We start from the raw sequence: 16,524 nt of genomic DNA on the forward strand, positions 1-16,524 counted from the left end.
TTGCACTGTTGGTGGGAATGCAAATTGGTGCAGCCGCTCTGGAAAGCAGTGTGGAGGTTCCTCAGAAAATTAAAAATAGACCTACCCTATGACCCAGCAATAGCACTGCTAGGAATTTATCCAAGGGATACAGGAGTACTGATGCATAGGGGCACCTGTACCCCAATGTTTATAGCGGCACTCTCAACAATAGCCAAATTATGGAAAGAGCCTAAATGTCCATCAACTGATGAATGGATAAAGAAATTGTGGTTTATATACACAATGGAATACTACGTGGCAATGAGAAAAAATGAAATATGGCCTTTTGTAGCAACATGGATGGAACTGGAGAGTGTGATGCTAAGTGAAATAAGCCATACAGAGAAAGACAGATACCATATGGTTTCACTCTTATGTGGATCCTGAGAAACGTAACAGAAACCCATGGGGGAGGGGAAGGAAAAAAAAAAAAAAAAAAGAGGTTAGAGTGGGAGAGAGCCAAAGCATTAGAGACTGTTAAAAACTGAGAACAAACTGAGGGTTGATGGGGGGTGGGAGGGAGGGCAGGGTGGGTGATGGGTATTGAGAAGGGCACCTTTTGGGATGAGCACTGGGTGTTGTATGGAAACCAATTTGACAGTAAATTTCATATATTAAAAAATAAAAAAAAAAAAAAATTCAAAATAAAAAAAAAAAAACAAAACAAAAAAAAAAAAAAAAAAAAAACAAAGGATAGACCAATAAAGAAAATTCTACAGAAAAAAAAAAAAAAAAATAAAAATAAAAATAAAAATAAAAGGTGTTATTTGGAACTCCTTTAAAAATATATATGATCTGTCAACCCAGATATTGATATCAACTGTGTCTTCTTCAAAGCTGTAAGGAACCTGTCTTATAAATCAGCATTTGGGAGTCAGCTGAAAACTGCAATTGTCAAATAGGAAGCAATGATGATGAATGGACTTGTTAGGAACATTACCTTCTGAGGGTCAAGCTTGCCCAGGACTACCTCCATGAAATCTTCGTCTGAAAGTGTGAAGGTCGTATCCGCAGAGCCTACTGCAGGGCCTTGATAGACTTTTCCAGAACCATTTTTTAGGTCAATAGCTGTCAAAGACAGGAAGAGAGCAACGTGTGTTATTTTTTTTTTCTTCACAACAGGAGAGTAAAATAAAGCAAACGAAATGCAAACATATTTATAGTTTCCAAGATAGTGTGGCGCTTTCTACATTACACGTTCTCTGTCATTTAGAAAAATTAGAAAATCTTTATTTTTCAAGATGTCTTTTTTATAAAGAAGTTCTTCACAAGAGTAAAAATCAATAACAGTTTCACTTCACTAAAGAAGTATATACAACAGAGACATTTTAAATGTGAATTAATGTAGAGTAAGATATAAGGAAGCTAAATTGTTGGTGGTTATATGGTTAAGGCCTTTAGGTTCAAATACAAACTCTATAGTCAACAAAGGAAGAAAGCTGAATTTTAAAACAGGTGCATGCTGGATACACCTGGGTGTCGCAGTTGGTTAAGCATCTGACTTTGCCTCAGGTCATAATCTTGCGGTTTGTGGGTTCAAGCCCCGCATCGGCTGTGCTGACAGCTCAGAGCCTGGAGCCTGCTTTGGATTCTGTGGCTCCTGTTATCTCTGCCCCTCCCCTGCTCATTCTCTCTCTCTCTTTCTCAAAAATAAATAAACATTAAAAAAAATTTTAAACAGGTGAATGTTAGTTGGGTTGGAAGAAGGAAATACACAATCTAGTCACCTTTTAAATACCTATATTCATCAAAGGTTCTGTCATAGCAAGATAGTCAAAACAGATGCGTAAAAATGTTCTAATTTGTTGCATGTACTTAGTATTTATTTACAAAATATTTCTTGCCCTAATTGTTGCAAATAAACATCAAAATTAACTTCTTTTCCAGGGCACCTGGCTGGCTCAGTCGGTTAAGCGGCCGACTTCAGCTTAGGTCATGATCTCACAGTTCGCGGGTTCAAGCCCTGCATCGGACTCTGTGCTGACAGCTCAGAGACGAGCCTGCTCCGGATTCTGCGTCTCCCTCTCTCTCTGCCCCTCCCCTGCTCTCTCTCTTTCTCAAAAATAAACATTAAAAAAAATTTTTTTCAATTTAACTTCTTTTCCCTTAACTGTTTTTGACAGAAGTATTTAAGTATCCCAGAAAAAGGCTGGGTAACTGGGAAAACTATGAAAAATTACCTTCATTGCTCTCTATAACATTTATAGAGTTGAATACCAAAGCCACAATTTACAAAGTTTTAAGTGCCTCCCATGTGACTGAGACCATCATCCCCTCCTCCAGTGCCAGCCTCCGGAAGGCGCTTTCTCTTGCTACAGCAAAGGAGCTACAATCGCATCACCGTCCCTACGAGTGTGCAGAGAGCTTAGGGCCCAGCTTAGGGCCAAGCTACACGTGCATGAGGAAAACCCAGAGTGCTTAACTACCTCCTGCTTAGCCCAAGACCTGCTCCAGAGGGAAAATGATATCACTCCAACTCTTCAGAGTACAGAAGTTGGCCAACTAAGGTAAAACAAGAACTCAACGAAAAGTCACCTTGGGGAAGAAGAAGGGCAAGGAGAAGGGGAAGTTTTTGCTTTGTACACTTCGTTCACTCACTCCACTGCTGAGTTGCTACTACGGGTGTCAGACAAACGCAAGGTACTAGAAGTCATGCGTGAAGAGCAAAGGCTCTGTTCTTACTGGCACTTAACTATGACATGTGTGTTCTCCTGTATTGCTTGTAGAGTTAAACAGAAAGAGAGAAAAAGGGAGGGAGTCAGGAAGGGTGGGGAAGGAAAGGGCGGGAGAAAGACTCTAAACTCTAAAAGGCAAACCTCTGGCGTTCAACAAACAACCTTCATGATGTTAATTCGTCACAAGTGAGCTAAAAGCCCACACCAGTCCTGCTCAGGAACGTTAGTGGGCTGCACACATCTTAATGCTCAGGTGAGGGAGGAAGGCTCTGAGCTAACGAAGGTTCTTATCTGTCCGCCTGCCCTCTCACTGCCCCTGGTTCTACGTGCAGCTTCACAGCCATGACTCTTGGAAAGCAATATGACTCTCCTCTGTGGAAAGCTAGAAACTAGGACTGATGAAAAAGAGGGCTCAGAGAAAGAGAAGGTTCTTAGCAAGAACACAGGGAGTGAGGGGAAAGGATTGGCATGTCCAATTCCAAGGTGGCTCAGGTTATGGTCTACAATATGGCTCGTTCAGCAGACTCATCATCCACCACCATTACCTTGAGTTTACATTCACCCACCAATAAGGTCATGGTTATTCTTACTGAAATGAAGAAACATACTATATGTATTTTCTTTTACTGGTAGCAACTATTTTAAAAGCTTTGTGAATGACTTCAGCTTTGTATTTATATGATCATTAAGGCTCCGAAAGAGTCTATGAAAATTTCAGTTGTACTTTACAACATTTAATGGGGGTGAGAGACCATGCCATTTGGAAAACTGGGGATCTCTAAAGGTCTTGGGATATATGTACCTTACAAATCACAAAGGAGAAGGCAGCTGTTTATACTGATGCCTCCTTCCCTGAAGATTATAAATGCTCTGCTGGAACAAGAATGTCTTGTCTGTATCCCCTACACTTCCTCAAATAGAAAGTACTTAGAAACTATTTATTAACGGATGATTAAAAAAGCACACCGATGAAGCATCTCTATTAAAAAAAAAATAGTAACAACAAAATGAAAACTTAAGTTAAAAATAAAGACTTTTTGGGGGCGCCTGGGTGGCTCAGTCGGTTAAGCATCCGACTGAGGCTCAGGTCATGATCTCACGGTTTGTGAGTTGGAGCCCCACATCATGCTCTGTGTTGACAGCTCAGAGCCTGGAGCCTGCTTCGGATTCTGTGTCTCCTTTTCTCTGTGCCCCTCCCCCACTTGTGCTGTCTCTCAAAAATAAATAAATGTAAAAAAAAAAATGTTTTTTTTAATAAAGATTTGTTTTAAATCACACCATGAAGGACACAATACTTTTGTGCTGTTCCTGCCAAAAACTCAAACTAATAATCATGGGAAACATCAAATAAACATAAACTGAGGAACATTCTACAGAATATCTGGGCTCTATTCTTCAAATATGTCAAGGTCACAAAAAACAAGAAAAGACTGAGGAACTCATCCAGATTAACAGACTCAAGAGACCTAATAATGAAATGTAGTATCTGATCCCAATTGGACCCTGGACAGCTCTTTCTTTTTCTTTCTTCATTTCTATTATTGTTGTTATTATTCTTTCTATTGTTACTCTTTTGCTATAGAAAACATTAGTGGGACGACTGGTGAAATAAGAAAGTCTGTAGATTAATTAATACTGTATCAATGTTAACTTCTTGATATTGAGAGTGGTTCTATGAATAGATAAGAGACAGTCTTTGTTTTTAGGAGACGCTACTGGACTATCCAGGGAATAAAGGACACTGTATCTGTAAGTTTCAAATGCTCTCAAATGCTTTAGAAAAATGACCATAATATGTACGATGAAAAAAAATAGTAAAGGATATGGAATAAAATCATAATTTGGAGAAACTGAGTGAAAGACACAGACAAGTTCTCTGTACTATTCCTACAACTTTTCTGTAAGTCTGAAATCATTTCAAAAGAAAAAAGTACAAAAAGATGTTATTAAGATGAATAGCACCCACAGCAAGATGGAAAGCCATTAACGATTTAAGTGATTTTGTGAGCAAGTGAGTGAGTGAGTGAGTGAGTGTGGGCAAGCAGTCAGGGGCTGTGCTGTATGAGGGGATGTGGTCACAGGTGCTAAGGGAATCGAGAGTAACCTGAGGTAGACGCCCCTCCGACACACAGGTCCCCACCCCTGACTGGATGCCATAGTGCTTTCCGAAGGTCATCTCTTCAAGTCTTTCCTGTAAACCCATGAGACGCTTTCGGATCCCAGTCCAAAATGTGGAACAAGCATCCTCAAGACTGAGTTTATAGCCCAGCTGAGAAACCCTCAAAGGTGAACTGGTTGGTCTGCTAGAAGATGAACACCGACTATGAAGCCAATAGGTCCTAATGATCAAACGGTGCCACTAAGAATGAATGTATTCTGATCTTAACAGAACGCCAGTTGCCAAATCTGTATATATCCTTCCACATTCTGGCAAGTTTCTAAGGTCCAAAATAAATGACCTCTAATATTTACAGAACACCTTTGTCTAGACATTGTTACATGGTGCATAATGGATGCCTGGATCTAGTCCAATTACGTAGACTTAGCTCTATACAATTAATTTCAGTATATATATTTTTTAAACCCAAATAATTTCATTACATAACCAGCAGTATGCAAGCAATAATGCATAGTATTTCTACAATCTTGCTATATCAATGCCAATTCCAATCATGTTCCTATAATGGCAAAGAATACAAATATGTGAAAAGAAACTAAATTTCCTTTAGGGGAAAAACAACCAAATGGTTCAACGCCAACCAGCTTAAACCTATCATCAGAACATATTTGTTACTCAGCAACACTGTATCATCACTACACGAAAAGAAATGGGTCTTTATCAAAAGTTTCAGTAGCGTGGCTATTCTACATCTACTAGATACAATCAAACAACAGACAGATTCTTATCTGGAAACAGAGGGTAATATCCATGTCTAGACTTACAACAAATTGCATCTTTAAGATTCCCGAGCCACAGTGTAAGATGCTCACTTTATTTAGACACAAATGGAGACGCTGGGGCCATTAGCTACGCAGCAGACAGTCTTGTCGGAACAAGGATCTCCCTCCATTTTCTTCCTGCGTGCCATGAAGCACAGCAGCAAAGCTACTGCCCGGAGTCCCACCCACCATTTCCCTGAGCGTGGTTTCCAAGGCCCTGTCTCAGCTGTGACTTTATTTATCCCATGTTCCCAGCCCACGGTTCCTACCCACCAGCCCACATCTCAGTCTGCTACAGGTAAGCACCATGGCTTATCCTCTTCTCCCAAACCCCTCCCCTGGCCCACGTTTCACACATCTGGCAACACAGTCAACAACCCCAGCCACACAGGCTCCAAACTCTGGCATCCATTTGGACTCCTTCTCTTTCCTCTTGTTTTTCAGACATTATCAGTAGCCAAGCCAGTCAATTCTTCTTAGCAATAATCCACATATGCCCTCCTCCCTCCATTCCTTCCATGACCTTCAATTAGGTCTTCCTTCCCTTTCATCTGCAATGCAACAATCCTTGTCTCTCCAATCTCTGTATTCAAATTTTCCTGTGTCCCGCCTCTAAGAGGGAACAGCCAGTCTTCTCAAATTTGTGATCTGCAACCTAGCAGGGCACCTGGCACATTGTAAGCACTCAATTATTACTTGAACGAGCCAATCCCCCCGTTCTGTGAGAGTTGATGACACCTTCTCCATGTCTCTTATCAATTCTGTTCAGAATTATTGATGGATATGAATAGGCCCCGATTCCTTATTTGTACTCCTCCAAGCAAAATGTGTTTTAGAATTCAGAATCTTCCAGATTTCAGGAAGGAAATACAGCGCATAAAACATGTATCATCTATTATGGAAGAGATGCGACGATGTAACACTCTATACACAGATACACGATTTCTGTACTCAACTCATTCACACCAGGTGAGATGCGGACAATTATTTGCATTATATGAGTTCCAGTCAGGTTCTGGCATCAATGAGTTGGAAGGAAAAAGACCTTTCCAGTTTTAGACTTTGTGGTTTCTGGAATGACGGACAGAAGAACCTGTGTTTTAATTTTCAGGTAAAGCCTCTGATTCTTTATCATCCTCTATGCCTTCCTGTCATCTTTCATTTCCTCTGAATTTTTCCTGTTGCTTAGAACAACAGAATGGGATCCAAAGGGTTTAGCAGAACAACTTTTGGCTGGCTTTAAAAATTAACAGCCATGGGGGCACCTGGGTGGCTCAGTCGGTTGAGCTTCCAACTACAGCTCAGGTCATGATCTCACATAGTCCATGAGTTCGAGCCCCACATGGGGCTCTGTGCTGACAGCTCAGAGCCTGGAGCCTGCTTCAGATTCTATGTCTGTCTGTCTGTCTGTCTGTCTGTCTCTGTCTCTCTCTCTCTCTCTCTCTCTCTCTCTCTCTGCCTCTCCCCCCAACTCACACTCTCGCTCTCAAAATAAACAAAGATATAAAAAAAAAGATTTTTTTAAAAAGAAATTAACAGTCATAGATGTTATAAGCTATATTGCTTACTTATAAAAGGTTTCAGTGGGATCACCCTGTTCCTGATTATTTCCCTCATACTAACTAGAAAATATCCACACAACACGTTATCATTTTAAAAGACAGAAGGTACCAATTTCAGAACTTAAAAAGAAAAAAAAAGCAGGTGTGTGATTCATCTAAGACTATATACTCTACATGGCTTTTAGCACTTAGTCAACATACATGGAAAGAGGCTACTGTGTTACAGGTTGTACTAGAAGCAAGAAATCAAAAATTAATCTGTAGCCCTTTCTCAGGCTTACCCCCAAGGTCAGATGGGAGGAGACACCTAATTATGAACGGTCATAACCCAGTAAGATAACTGTGACAAATAAAAGACTGTTCAAAGGAAATTTAGAGATTTCTTTCTCCCGCTAATGTCCATCTACACCCCTGCAACAGAATCCAAGAATCCCTATAAAAGTAAAAGGCTAAAGGAGAACATTTATTCAAAAGGGTAAAATACCCGAAGGAACAGAACATAAGAACATGGCAAGGCTTTCAACTACATTTTAGAGTCACAAAAAGACACAAATAACAAGATCATTATGTCCTTGATATCATTATATGGTTACATGTTATAAATACTATTTTATACACTATTATATGGTAATGATATGATATATAACATTGTTCATTATTAACAGTGAAATAAGAAAAACAGGCTTCTCAATTTCTATCTACATAAAGAAGCACTATGACGGGTCATAACATTTTTAGTAATATAAAACAATGCTCTGTAATCAAACCATTGTCTCCAGAAGCAGAAATAAGAAGGTCCTAGTGAGCCTCCTCCCCAGAGTTCCTCATCAAGGCCCTGCTTCCGGCTCTTTATGCAGATCTGGCGCCCTCATCCCACATCTCTCTGTTCCGTGCTCTCGGCCCACAAGAAAGGAACGGACGGGATCTCCAGCCTCTCTGAGGCCATCTCTGCCCAGTGAGGCAGAGGCCACACCGGCCCTCCTGCTCCTGGGTGACGACGCACAACAGGCTTCACAGGGCCTCATCTCAAAGACACAGATACGGCTCCTCTGCAGCCGAAACCAACCCTGACCCAAGGGCCAACACGAGAACTCAGCTAATTCTCCTGAGATTCAGACAAATTTGGTTTTTAAAAGACTCTTACTCTCCCCACCTCCAACCACACATGATTGGGTGATGTCAGGAGTGGCATCGGGATGGCAGGAATGGGGGGGGGGAGGAAGGGCGGGGAGAAGACGGGCACAGTCCAAGATCTGCAGTTGGAATGCACCTTCCGGGCCAATAAGCCCAAACCCCCGGGTTCTGAGACTCGCACAAGGTCAGTCACTTGTGACGGTCACTCCGGTGACACCCGTGCTCAGCCAAGGTGCAGTGAGGAGCTGCGGTCTTCTCTCCTGTCCACCAAGACACCAACGAGGCTGGGACAGCTAAGAGCAATTTAAAATACTAAGATGTTTAAGAAAAAATCTTTAAAACCGCTTGTGCAAAAAAAAAAAAAAAATAAGGACTCCCTAAATCAAAGCATTCAACCATCCATTTCATGGCATTAAGCGCCAAGATGAAGACGACAGATGCCAACATGGAATCATTTTCTAAGACACCGTAAGCCCAGAGGCCTAGACAGCTTCTACTGCCGCCAGCCACGGTGACATAGTCTGTGACACAGAGACTGGGAAAGCAACAACCAGAAGTGGAAACAGTTACGACACAGCTGAGATTCAGGTCCAATAATAGGTGGCCGACCAAAGGGAACAGTGAACCCTTTCAGGGAAAGCTTTAGGATCCCAATGTGACATGAGCTTTACTAAGGACTGCTCAAGATGAGAAAGCAAGCAAAAAGCTACCGGGCATCAATAGTAAGTAGTTATTAACAGGATTCCAATATTTCCATTTTTCCAGTGGAACTGTCAGGAAAAACCCTTCTCCTGAGTTAATTAAAGGTCATTTGTAAAGGGAAGCACATTTGCTAACACTGTCTACGAGGAAAAGTACCAACAAGACAAGGGGCAAATCTGAGTTACTAACACTAGTTTGCCAAGAGTGAAGCTCTTGTCTATGTTACACATCCCTGCAGGGCTCGAGGGTGCCAACTTTGGGACCCATGATTCCAGCACCTTCTCTCACTATTTACAGATCTCATTCCTCTCCTCTACCAGTATCTTCAAAGATCCTGTGCTGTAATTCAACTTCTAACAGACATTCCTCCCTAGGGAAAAAGCTGAATTCCATCATGGAAAGATAGACAACGGGAAGGGTGTGATAACACCTGCACACACAGTGTTGATCTATGAAGTTATTTAGACAAAAATTAGACACTTTGAAATCTGGGGGACTAAATACCTATCACATGTTTGCCTTCCTTTATCCCCCCCAGCGCCCTTCTAAATTAACTTCCTAGAAGCCCAGTGAGTCCCAGAAGAACAAACATCAAAATGTTAACTGAGGGTGGTGGCACTATATACATCCTTATATTCTTCTTTATGCCTTTATATATCAAACTATATGTCACAAGCATACACTGCTTAAAAGGAACAACAGTTGCTATATTACAAAGAAGGTTGTTAATATTGATCCAAAATCAGTTTAACAAAACTCCTAAATGTTCTTCTAGGAATACATAACAGGAGACTATTTCAAAAAGTTTCAGTTGCTTTAGAGATATATTTTAATTTTCTGCTCTAAGTGAGCATTTATAGCGATGTTTAGTTGTAGGGAAGAATAAAACAAACTGATTTTCAAGGCACTCACAAAGTCAGTCTTAAACAGCAATCTGAGAATTAAGGTGCAATCCAAATTAGTAATGTTTTGGGATGAGGAAAACAGTTTTATTTATTTATTTTTTTATTTTTTATTTTTTTTTTATTTTTTTTTTAACGTTTATTTATTTTTGAGACACAGAGAGAGCATGAACAGGGGAGGGCCAGAGAAAGAGGGAGACACAGAATCTGAAACAGGCTCCAGGCTCTAAGCTGTCAGCACAGAGCCCGATGTGGGGCTCGAACTCACGGACCGCAAGATCATGACCTGAGCCGAAGTCGGATGCTTAACCGACTGAGCCACCCAGGCGCCCCGAGGAAAACAGTTTTAAATCTGTCAAAATATAAAGATTTGAAAATATTTCATTTGACCTATAAATTTGCTTTCTGTTTAAGGGGAATTTAAAGACAAAAGAAGCACATAGCTAACAAGACTGTTTAAAAGTACTAATTTCAGTTATACACAATGAAATCTTTAAAAACAGATATTTTCATTTTCACGGATTTACACCTCTGAAAAACACACATGGGTTCAGTGCCCTAAAACGTGTTATTTCCCATGAAAAGGTAGGGTTCACCTACCTTCAAAGACACAGGCTCTAATTATAACAAGGACGCTTTACCTCTATGTACTAAGAGTTACCTTAGGACAGGATAAGGTCAGGGATAGGACTTACTCCACTTGGCTGCAGTGTTTCCACCTTTAGTGATGTGCCACTCAAATACAGCATCCACTTTCTTCACCACCTCACGCCCAATATCCCCAAGGCGGCGACCTATTTCCTCAAACACCAGGGTACTCTGAAGCTCCTCATGCTGGCAAAAAGAGAAAATTTAATTTTAAAAGTTTGTAAAATGACACGAGGGGAGAAATGATTACAAAACGTATGTGCAATAAAGTGATTTTTTTTTAATCTGCATAAAAATAAGGCAAATTAGTTTTTTGCACACCAGCCTTCTTTTACTCTTTCCTTACATTCATTCATGTCACCCAGGACCTCAGTCCTCTTAATGAGGATTTTACTTTTATCAGAATTCAGAAGTAATATTTGAAAAGCACACTCGACAACCTACGTCCTAACTAACTTCAGTAGGAAGACACTGGACAAATCAGTCTAACCTCTGCAGTCTCATCCCTTGCTTTGTAAAATGGGATTAAGTTATATGAAGCCTGATTTTCCTTGGAGCTTTAACACTTCTAAAGTTTTTGATCTTAGATTCTTCTTAAGGGATTTTAATCTTCAGTCATTTATGGGATGACACAGCTCATAAGAGACAATTAAAGATCCTGTGTCTGAGAACCTCAGATTACAAAGTTAATACTTTGAAGACCGAGAATAGAAACACTTGCATTAAAAGCCTCAGCACGTTAATCGAGTAACACAAATATTTTAATAAATAATACATGCTATTGTTTTCATACTTGCATACAAAGCTTTACACAGATCTTTAAATCAAGAAAAGATACAGGATATTTAACTTTTTCATCTGCTTTTTCCCCAAAAATATTGTTAGCTTAAAATTTCCAACGAAAAAACTGATTCAGGGGCGCCCAGGTGGCTCAGTCGGTTAAGCGGCCAACTTCGGCTCAGGTCATGATCTCACAGTCCGTGAGTTCGAGCCCCGCGTCGGGTTCTGTGCTGACAGCTCAGAGCCTGGAGCCTGCTTCAGATTCTGTGTCTCCCTCTCTCTCTGACCCTCCCTTGTTCATGCTCTGTCTCTCTGTCTCAAAAATAAATAAACATTAAAAAAAAAAGTTTTTTTAAAAAAGAAACAACTGATTCAGTTACTCTAAAACTAAAATATTAAGTATTTTCTCTTGAAAGCCACCCCAGCATCTCCCTTTAAAAAGTTTTAAAAATTTCTAAGTTGTCAAAGTATTCCTTTTACTTTCACAGTTTTGAATTATTATCCTTCAAGAATAAGAATCTTTCAGAGCTCTTAATTTTCTAAAGCAGCCTGAACACTCTAGAAGTAATGTTAACTGAAATGCATAACTCAGGAAATGACTGGGATACCAGTTTCTACGACCTACCGCAGAGGATGTCTTAGCTGAAATACCAGATGCTGGCACAAGATCCACATATGCATTTGAAATGACGATGTCTCCGGTTTCATGAATCTTAAAGAGAAGAGGGAAAAAACACCAGTTCACTCTGATGATTCCAATGAAAACACAGTATTGCCATAAAACAGTATAAAGTCATTTAAAATTACAGTTTTTCCTCATAAGAAGAAGAAAATAATAATCCAAATTAAATAAAGTTTATAAATTAAATATCAAGATGAATAAACATGAAGTCTTACTGTTTTACTACAACTGTTATTAACCCTAACTGGAGTCAACTGATGCCCTTTTAAAAAATACCTATGACCAAGGTCCCATCTCCAAACTTCTAATTTAAATAGTCTGGGGTGGACCCCTGGCATTCGTATTTGGAGATTTAAAAAAAAAAAAAAAATTTTATGTTTATTTATTTTTGAGAGAGAGACAGAGCACGAACGGGGGAGGGGCAGAGAGTGAGGGAGACACAGAATCTGAAGCAGGCTCCAGGCTCAGAGCTGTCAGCACAGAGAGGGAGGTGGGGGGGGGGGGGGGGGGGGGGGGGCGCCTCAAACTCACAAACCACGAGATTGTGACCTAAGCCTAAGTCAGACACTCAGCCTACTGAACCAACCAGGCGCCCGACTGCATTGGTCTTTTTAAAGTAATAATCCAAGTTCTTTCAAAAAGGAAGTATACATAGCATAAACAAAATGCTTAAATATACTTTCATCAAAATATTCATTTGAGGAATTCAAATTCTAATTCCTAATACTTCATCTAAAATTATTCCAGTAGCTACTCTTTCATAAAATTGTGATATTGCTACAAATATACAGGATAATGTCTAAAAATTAAGGTGGCATTAATGTTGACTTTTAACACTTAAGAAGATAATTGTTGGGGCACCTGGGTGGCTTAGTCGTCTCAGGTCATGATCTTACGGTTTGTGAGTTTGAGCCCCCTGCTTGTGCACTGTCTCTCTCCCAAAATAATAAATAAATAAATAAAACATTAAAAAAAGAAAAGAGCACACTCCTTTGACTACTTGCCATCATACTTGAGAAAAAAGATTTTTCAAACAATTTGTTCATTTTGTTCTAATTATATACAGTGCAAAATATGGAAAGAGACAATTTATGAACAAAATATACTTTAGTAAATTACTTTCTTGTGACCAAGCCAAGCATGTCATTTTGGAATATTAGTTTAAAATGTTTCTTAAAATACAGCATGAAAGAAGGAAGGAAGGGAGAGAGGGAGGGGAGGAGGGGAGGTGGGAAGGAAGAGAGGAGGGAAGTAGGAAGGAAGGGGGGAGGGAGAGGGCGGAAGGGAAGGAAGGAAGGAAGGAAGGGAGGGATGGAGGGAGGGGAGGAGGAAGGAAGGAAGGGAGGGAGAAAGGATCCTATATATAACTAATAGGAAAGAGTATCTCTAATCACTGGGGGGAAAGAGCAAATATAGTGAAAAGATAAGAAGATATGCTTAGATTTTATCAAAATGGCAAGAAGGTATTATATTCAGACATTAAGTTATTTCTCAGCCCTTTCAGTTGTATCCATGGAAATTATTTCTGTGCTGTTCATTACTAGACCTGGAGAAAACAGAAACCTGTAATATAGTCATGGACCTTAACACTTTCAGATTTCATCATCTTACTCAAAAAATAAAACTTAATCAAAATAACGAGAAAACAGGAAGGCTCCAGAATATGTGGCACAAACATTAACCATAGGAGGACTTGAGAGAAAGGCAGTATGTGAGTTTGTGTGGGCAGAAAAAGAGGAGTGAGCAGTAAGGAGCTGCTGCCTCCAAGGGCAAGGTAAGAGCTTGAAAGGAAAGTGAAAAGACAAAAGGCCACGGGAAATGAAGCGTATACACAAATAAAGCAGGCAAGTGATAGTGCAAGCTACAGGAATTAATGAGGAGTAGGGCAACCACATAAAGAAGAGTTCCACAAAGTTATTTATTTATGAAAGAAATTGTGATATAGTAAGAAGAGCGAGGGCCCTGGGATGTAGGCTTTGAGCCAGAAGACCTGGGTTTGTACCCCGGCTCCATCACCTTCTGTGGGACCAGGAGATGGTATTTAAGAGACCCAAACCCAGGGCGCCTGGGTGGCTCAGTCAGGTGAGTGTCCAACTTCAGCTCAGGTCATGATCTCATGGTTCATCGGTTCGAGCCCCACGTCACGCTCTGTGCTAACAGAATGGAGCCTGCTTCAGATCCTCTGTCTCCCTCTCTCTCTGCCCCTCTCCTGCTCGTGCTCTCTGTCTCTGTCTCTCAAAAATGAATAAATGTTAAAAAAATAATAATAATAAAAAAAAGAAAGACCTGAACCCAGATTTTCTTTCATCAAATACAGAGTTCTTAGGTATATTAGAGATTATGGTACAGCCTGCTCACAGATGTTTAATAGCTACTATTATTATTCATGATGGTACCTACACTGCCCAACACAAACCATCTGTGTGGTACAAAATGATCAGGCCAAAAAGTACCAGCTTGGTCAACCATATTAACAAAAATTAGCTTTAAAAATCTCACATATAAAGGAATGATCGCATGTCCTTTTAGTATTTTACCGGAACACTGCTAACAGCCTCACCCAAACATTACTTAACTCTTTAGGGATACATACTTATTTTGTGTCTTGTTTACTATTCACTAGGCCCAAATTCTGTGACATAAGGTATTAATTTGTGGTTTTTTAAAATTTAAATCCAAGTTAGTTAACATATAGTGTAATAATGCTTTCAGGAGTAGAACTTAGTGATTCCTTTCTTACATAGAACACCCAGTGCTCATCACAAAGTGTCCTCCTTAATGCCCAGCACTCATTTGGCCCATCCCCCCACCCCTCCCCACCTCAGTTTGTTCTCTGTATTTAAGAGTCTCTTATGGTTTGTCTCCCTCTCTGTTTTTATCTTATTTTTCCTTCCCTTCCCCTTTGTTCATCTGTTGTGTTTTTTAAATTTTACATATGAGTGAAATCATATGGTATTTGTCTTTCTCTGACTGGCTTATTTCGCTTAGCATAATACCCTCTAGTTCCATCCACAATTTGTGGATTTCTGTATGATTGAGATATCCAGTAGAAAACATACCCATAAGGGTATGGTTTTACTGTCCTGTGCAACATTAACTAGTTTTGTCTCTAATTCAGCAAAATTATTTAGAGTGGGTCCTGTTGGGCCATATATTGTTACTCCAATTCTCTTTTGGACCACTTTTATCATCTTGCCGGCTCCCTCATTAAGCAATTAGATTTGTCATATTTTCACTTAAAAAAAGAATCTTTTTTAATGTTTATTTTTGCAAGAGAAACAGAACATGAGTGGAAGAGGGGAAGAGAGAGAGGGAGACACAGAATCCACAACAGGCTCCAAGCTCCAAGCTATCAGCACAGAACTTGACACAGGGCTTAAACTCATAAAGTGTGAAATCATGACCTGAGCCAAAGTTGGATGCTTAACCAACTGAGCCACCCAGGTGCCCCTCATTGATGCAATTTAAAAAAAAAACTTTTTTATTATGTTTATTTATTTTGAGAGAGAGAGAGAGAGAGAGACAGAGTACGAGCAGGGAAGGGGCAGAGAGAGAGAGGGAGACACAGAATCCAAAGCAGGCTCCAGGCTTCAAGCTGTCAGCACAGAGTCCGACGCGGGGCTCAAACCCACAAACCGTGAGATCATGACCTGAGCTGAAGTCGGACACTTAACAGACTGAGCCACCCAGGCACCCATCATATTTTCATTTTATACCTGCGGAAGAGTGATGCCTTTAATATTCTGAAGATTACATTTTGACAAGTTGATTGGCTGAGTCAAAAAGGCTGGGTTTTCAGAATAGCTGTGCCTCTTGTACAAAGGCAGGTACCAATTCAGTAAAAAATAAAACAAAAAACAAGGGACATAGACACCTTTTCAATTAAAAGTTACCACTGATTAGGGACACCTGGGTGACTCAGTTGGTTAAGCATCCGACTCTTGATTTCAGCTCGGGTCATGATCTCACAGTCACCACATCAAGCCCTGTGTCAGGCTCCATACTGAGCGTGGAACCTGCTTGGGATTCTCTCTCTCCACCACCCCCCCCCCTTCCTGCCCCTCTCCTGCTAACGTGCACGCACGGGGGACCATTCTCTCTCTCTCTCTCTCTCTCAAAATAAATTTTTTGAAGTTACCATTAATTAAAAAGAAACTCTCTAGATTTTCTATCATACCCATAGCACTAACCAAAATAACACTGTAAGACAGAATACAATTACAGGGTGTGGTGAACCAGGTAACAAAGCCCCTCTGACTACATTACTCATACCTTGGTTTGGAAATGAATTCTATTTCCTTCTTTCCACATCTCAGTTTTTATAGTCTGTCCTGGATATACTGGTTTTGAAAAACGAACCTTTAAAAGAAAGGAGTTTGGGGGTTAACAATGTTTTAAAATGAAACCTTTCTACTCGTGGGGAAAGAAATTCCAAGGAAGGTTGGAGAACAAAAAAGGAAGAAAACAGGTTTAAATAT

At 40.2% G+C, this 16,524-nt stretch overlaps 1 protein-coding gene across 2 annotated transcripts in view; it reads right to left on the reverse strand.

Annotated features, from left to right (window-relative positions):
- The window catches only part of HSD17B4 (hydroxysteroid 17-beta dehydrogenase 4), an 88,544-nt gene that overhangs the window by 6,627 nt on the left and 65,393 nt on the right, over positions 1–16,524 (reverse strand). For both annotated transcript variants that reach the window (XM_019469575.2, XM_019469576.2), the window contains exons 20-23: positions 16,319–16,405; positions 11,990–12,076; positions 10,632–10,770; positions 962–1,089 (exon numbers count right to left, since the gene is read on the reverse strand). In XM_019469575.2, coding sequence (XP_019325120.2) covers positions 962–1,089; positions 10,632–10,770; positions 11,990–12,076; positions 16,319–16,405 — 441 coding nt within the window. The remainder of the gene's footprint in view (positions 1–961; positions 1,090–10,631; positions 10,771–11,989; positions 12,077–16,318; positions 16,406–16,524) is intronic.

This window comes from Panthera pardus, unplaced genomic scaffold, assembly GCF_024362965.1.
Source record: "Panthera pardus isolate Hobbes unplaced genomic scaffold, ASM2436296v1 HiC_scaffold_2, whole genome shotgun sequence".
In the NCBI taxonomy this organism is placed as follows: Eukaryota; Metazoa; Chordata; class Mammalia; order Carnivora; family Felidae; genus Panthera; species Panthera pardus.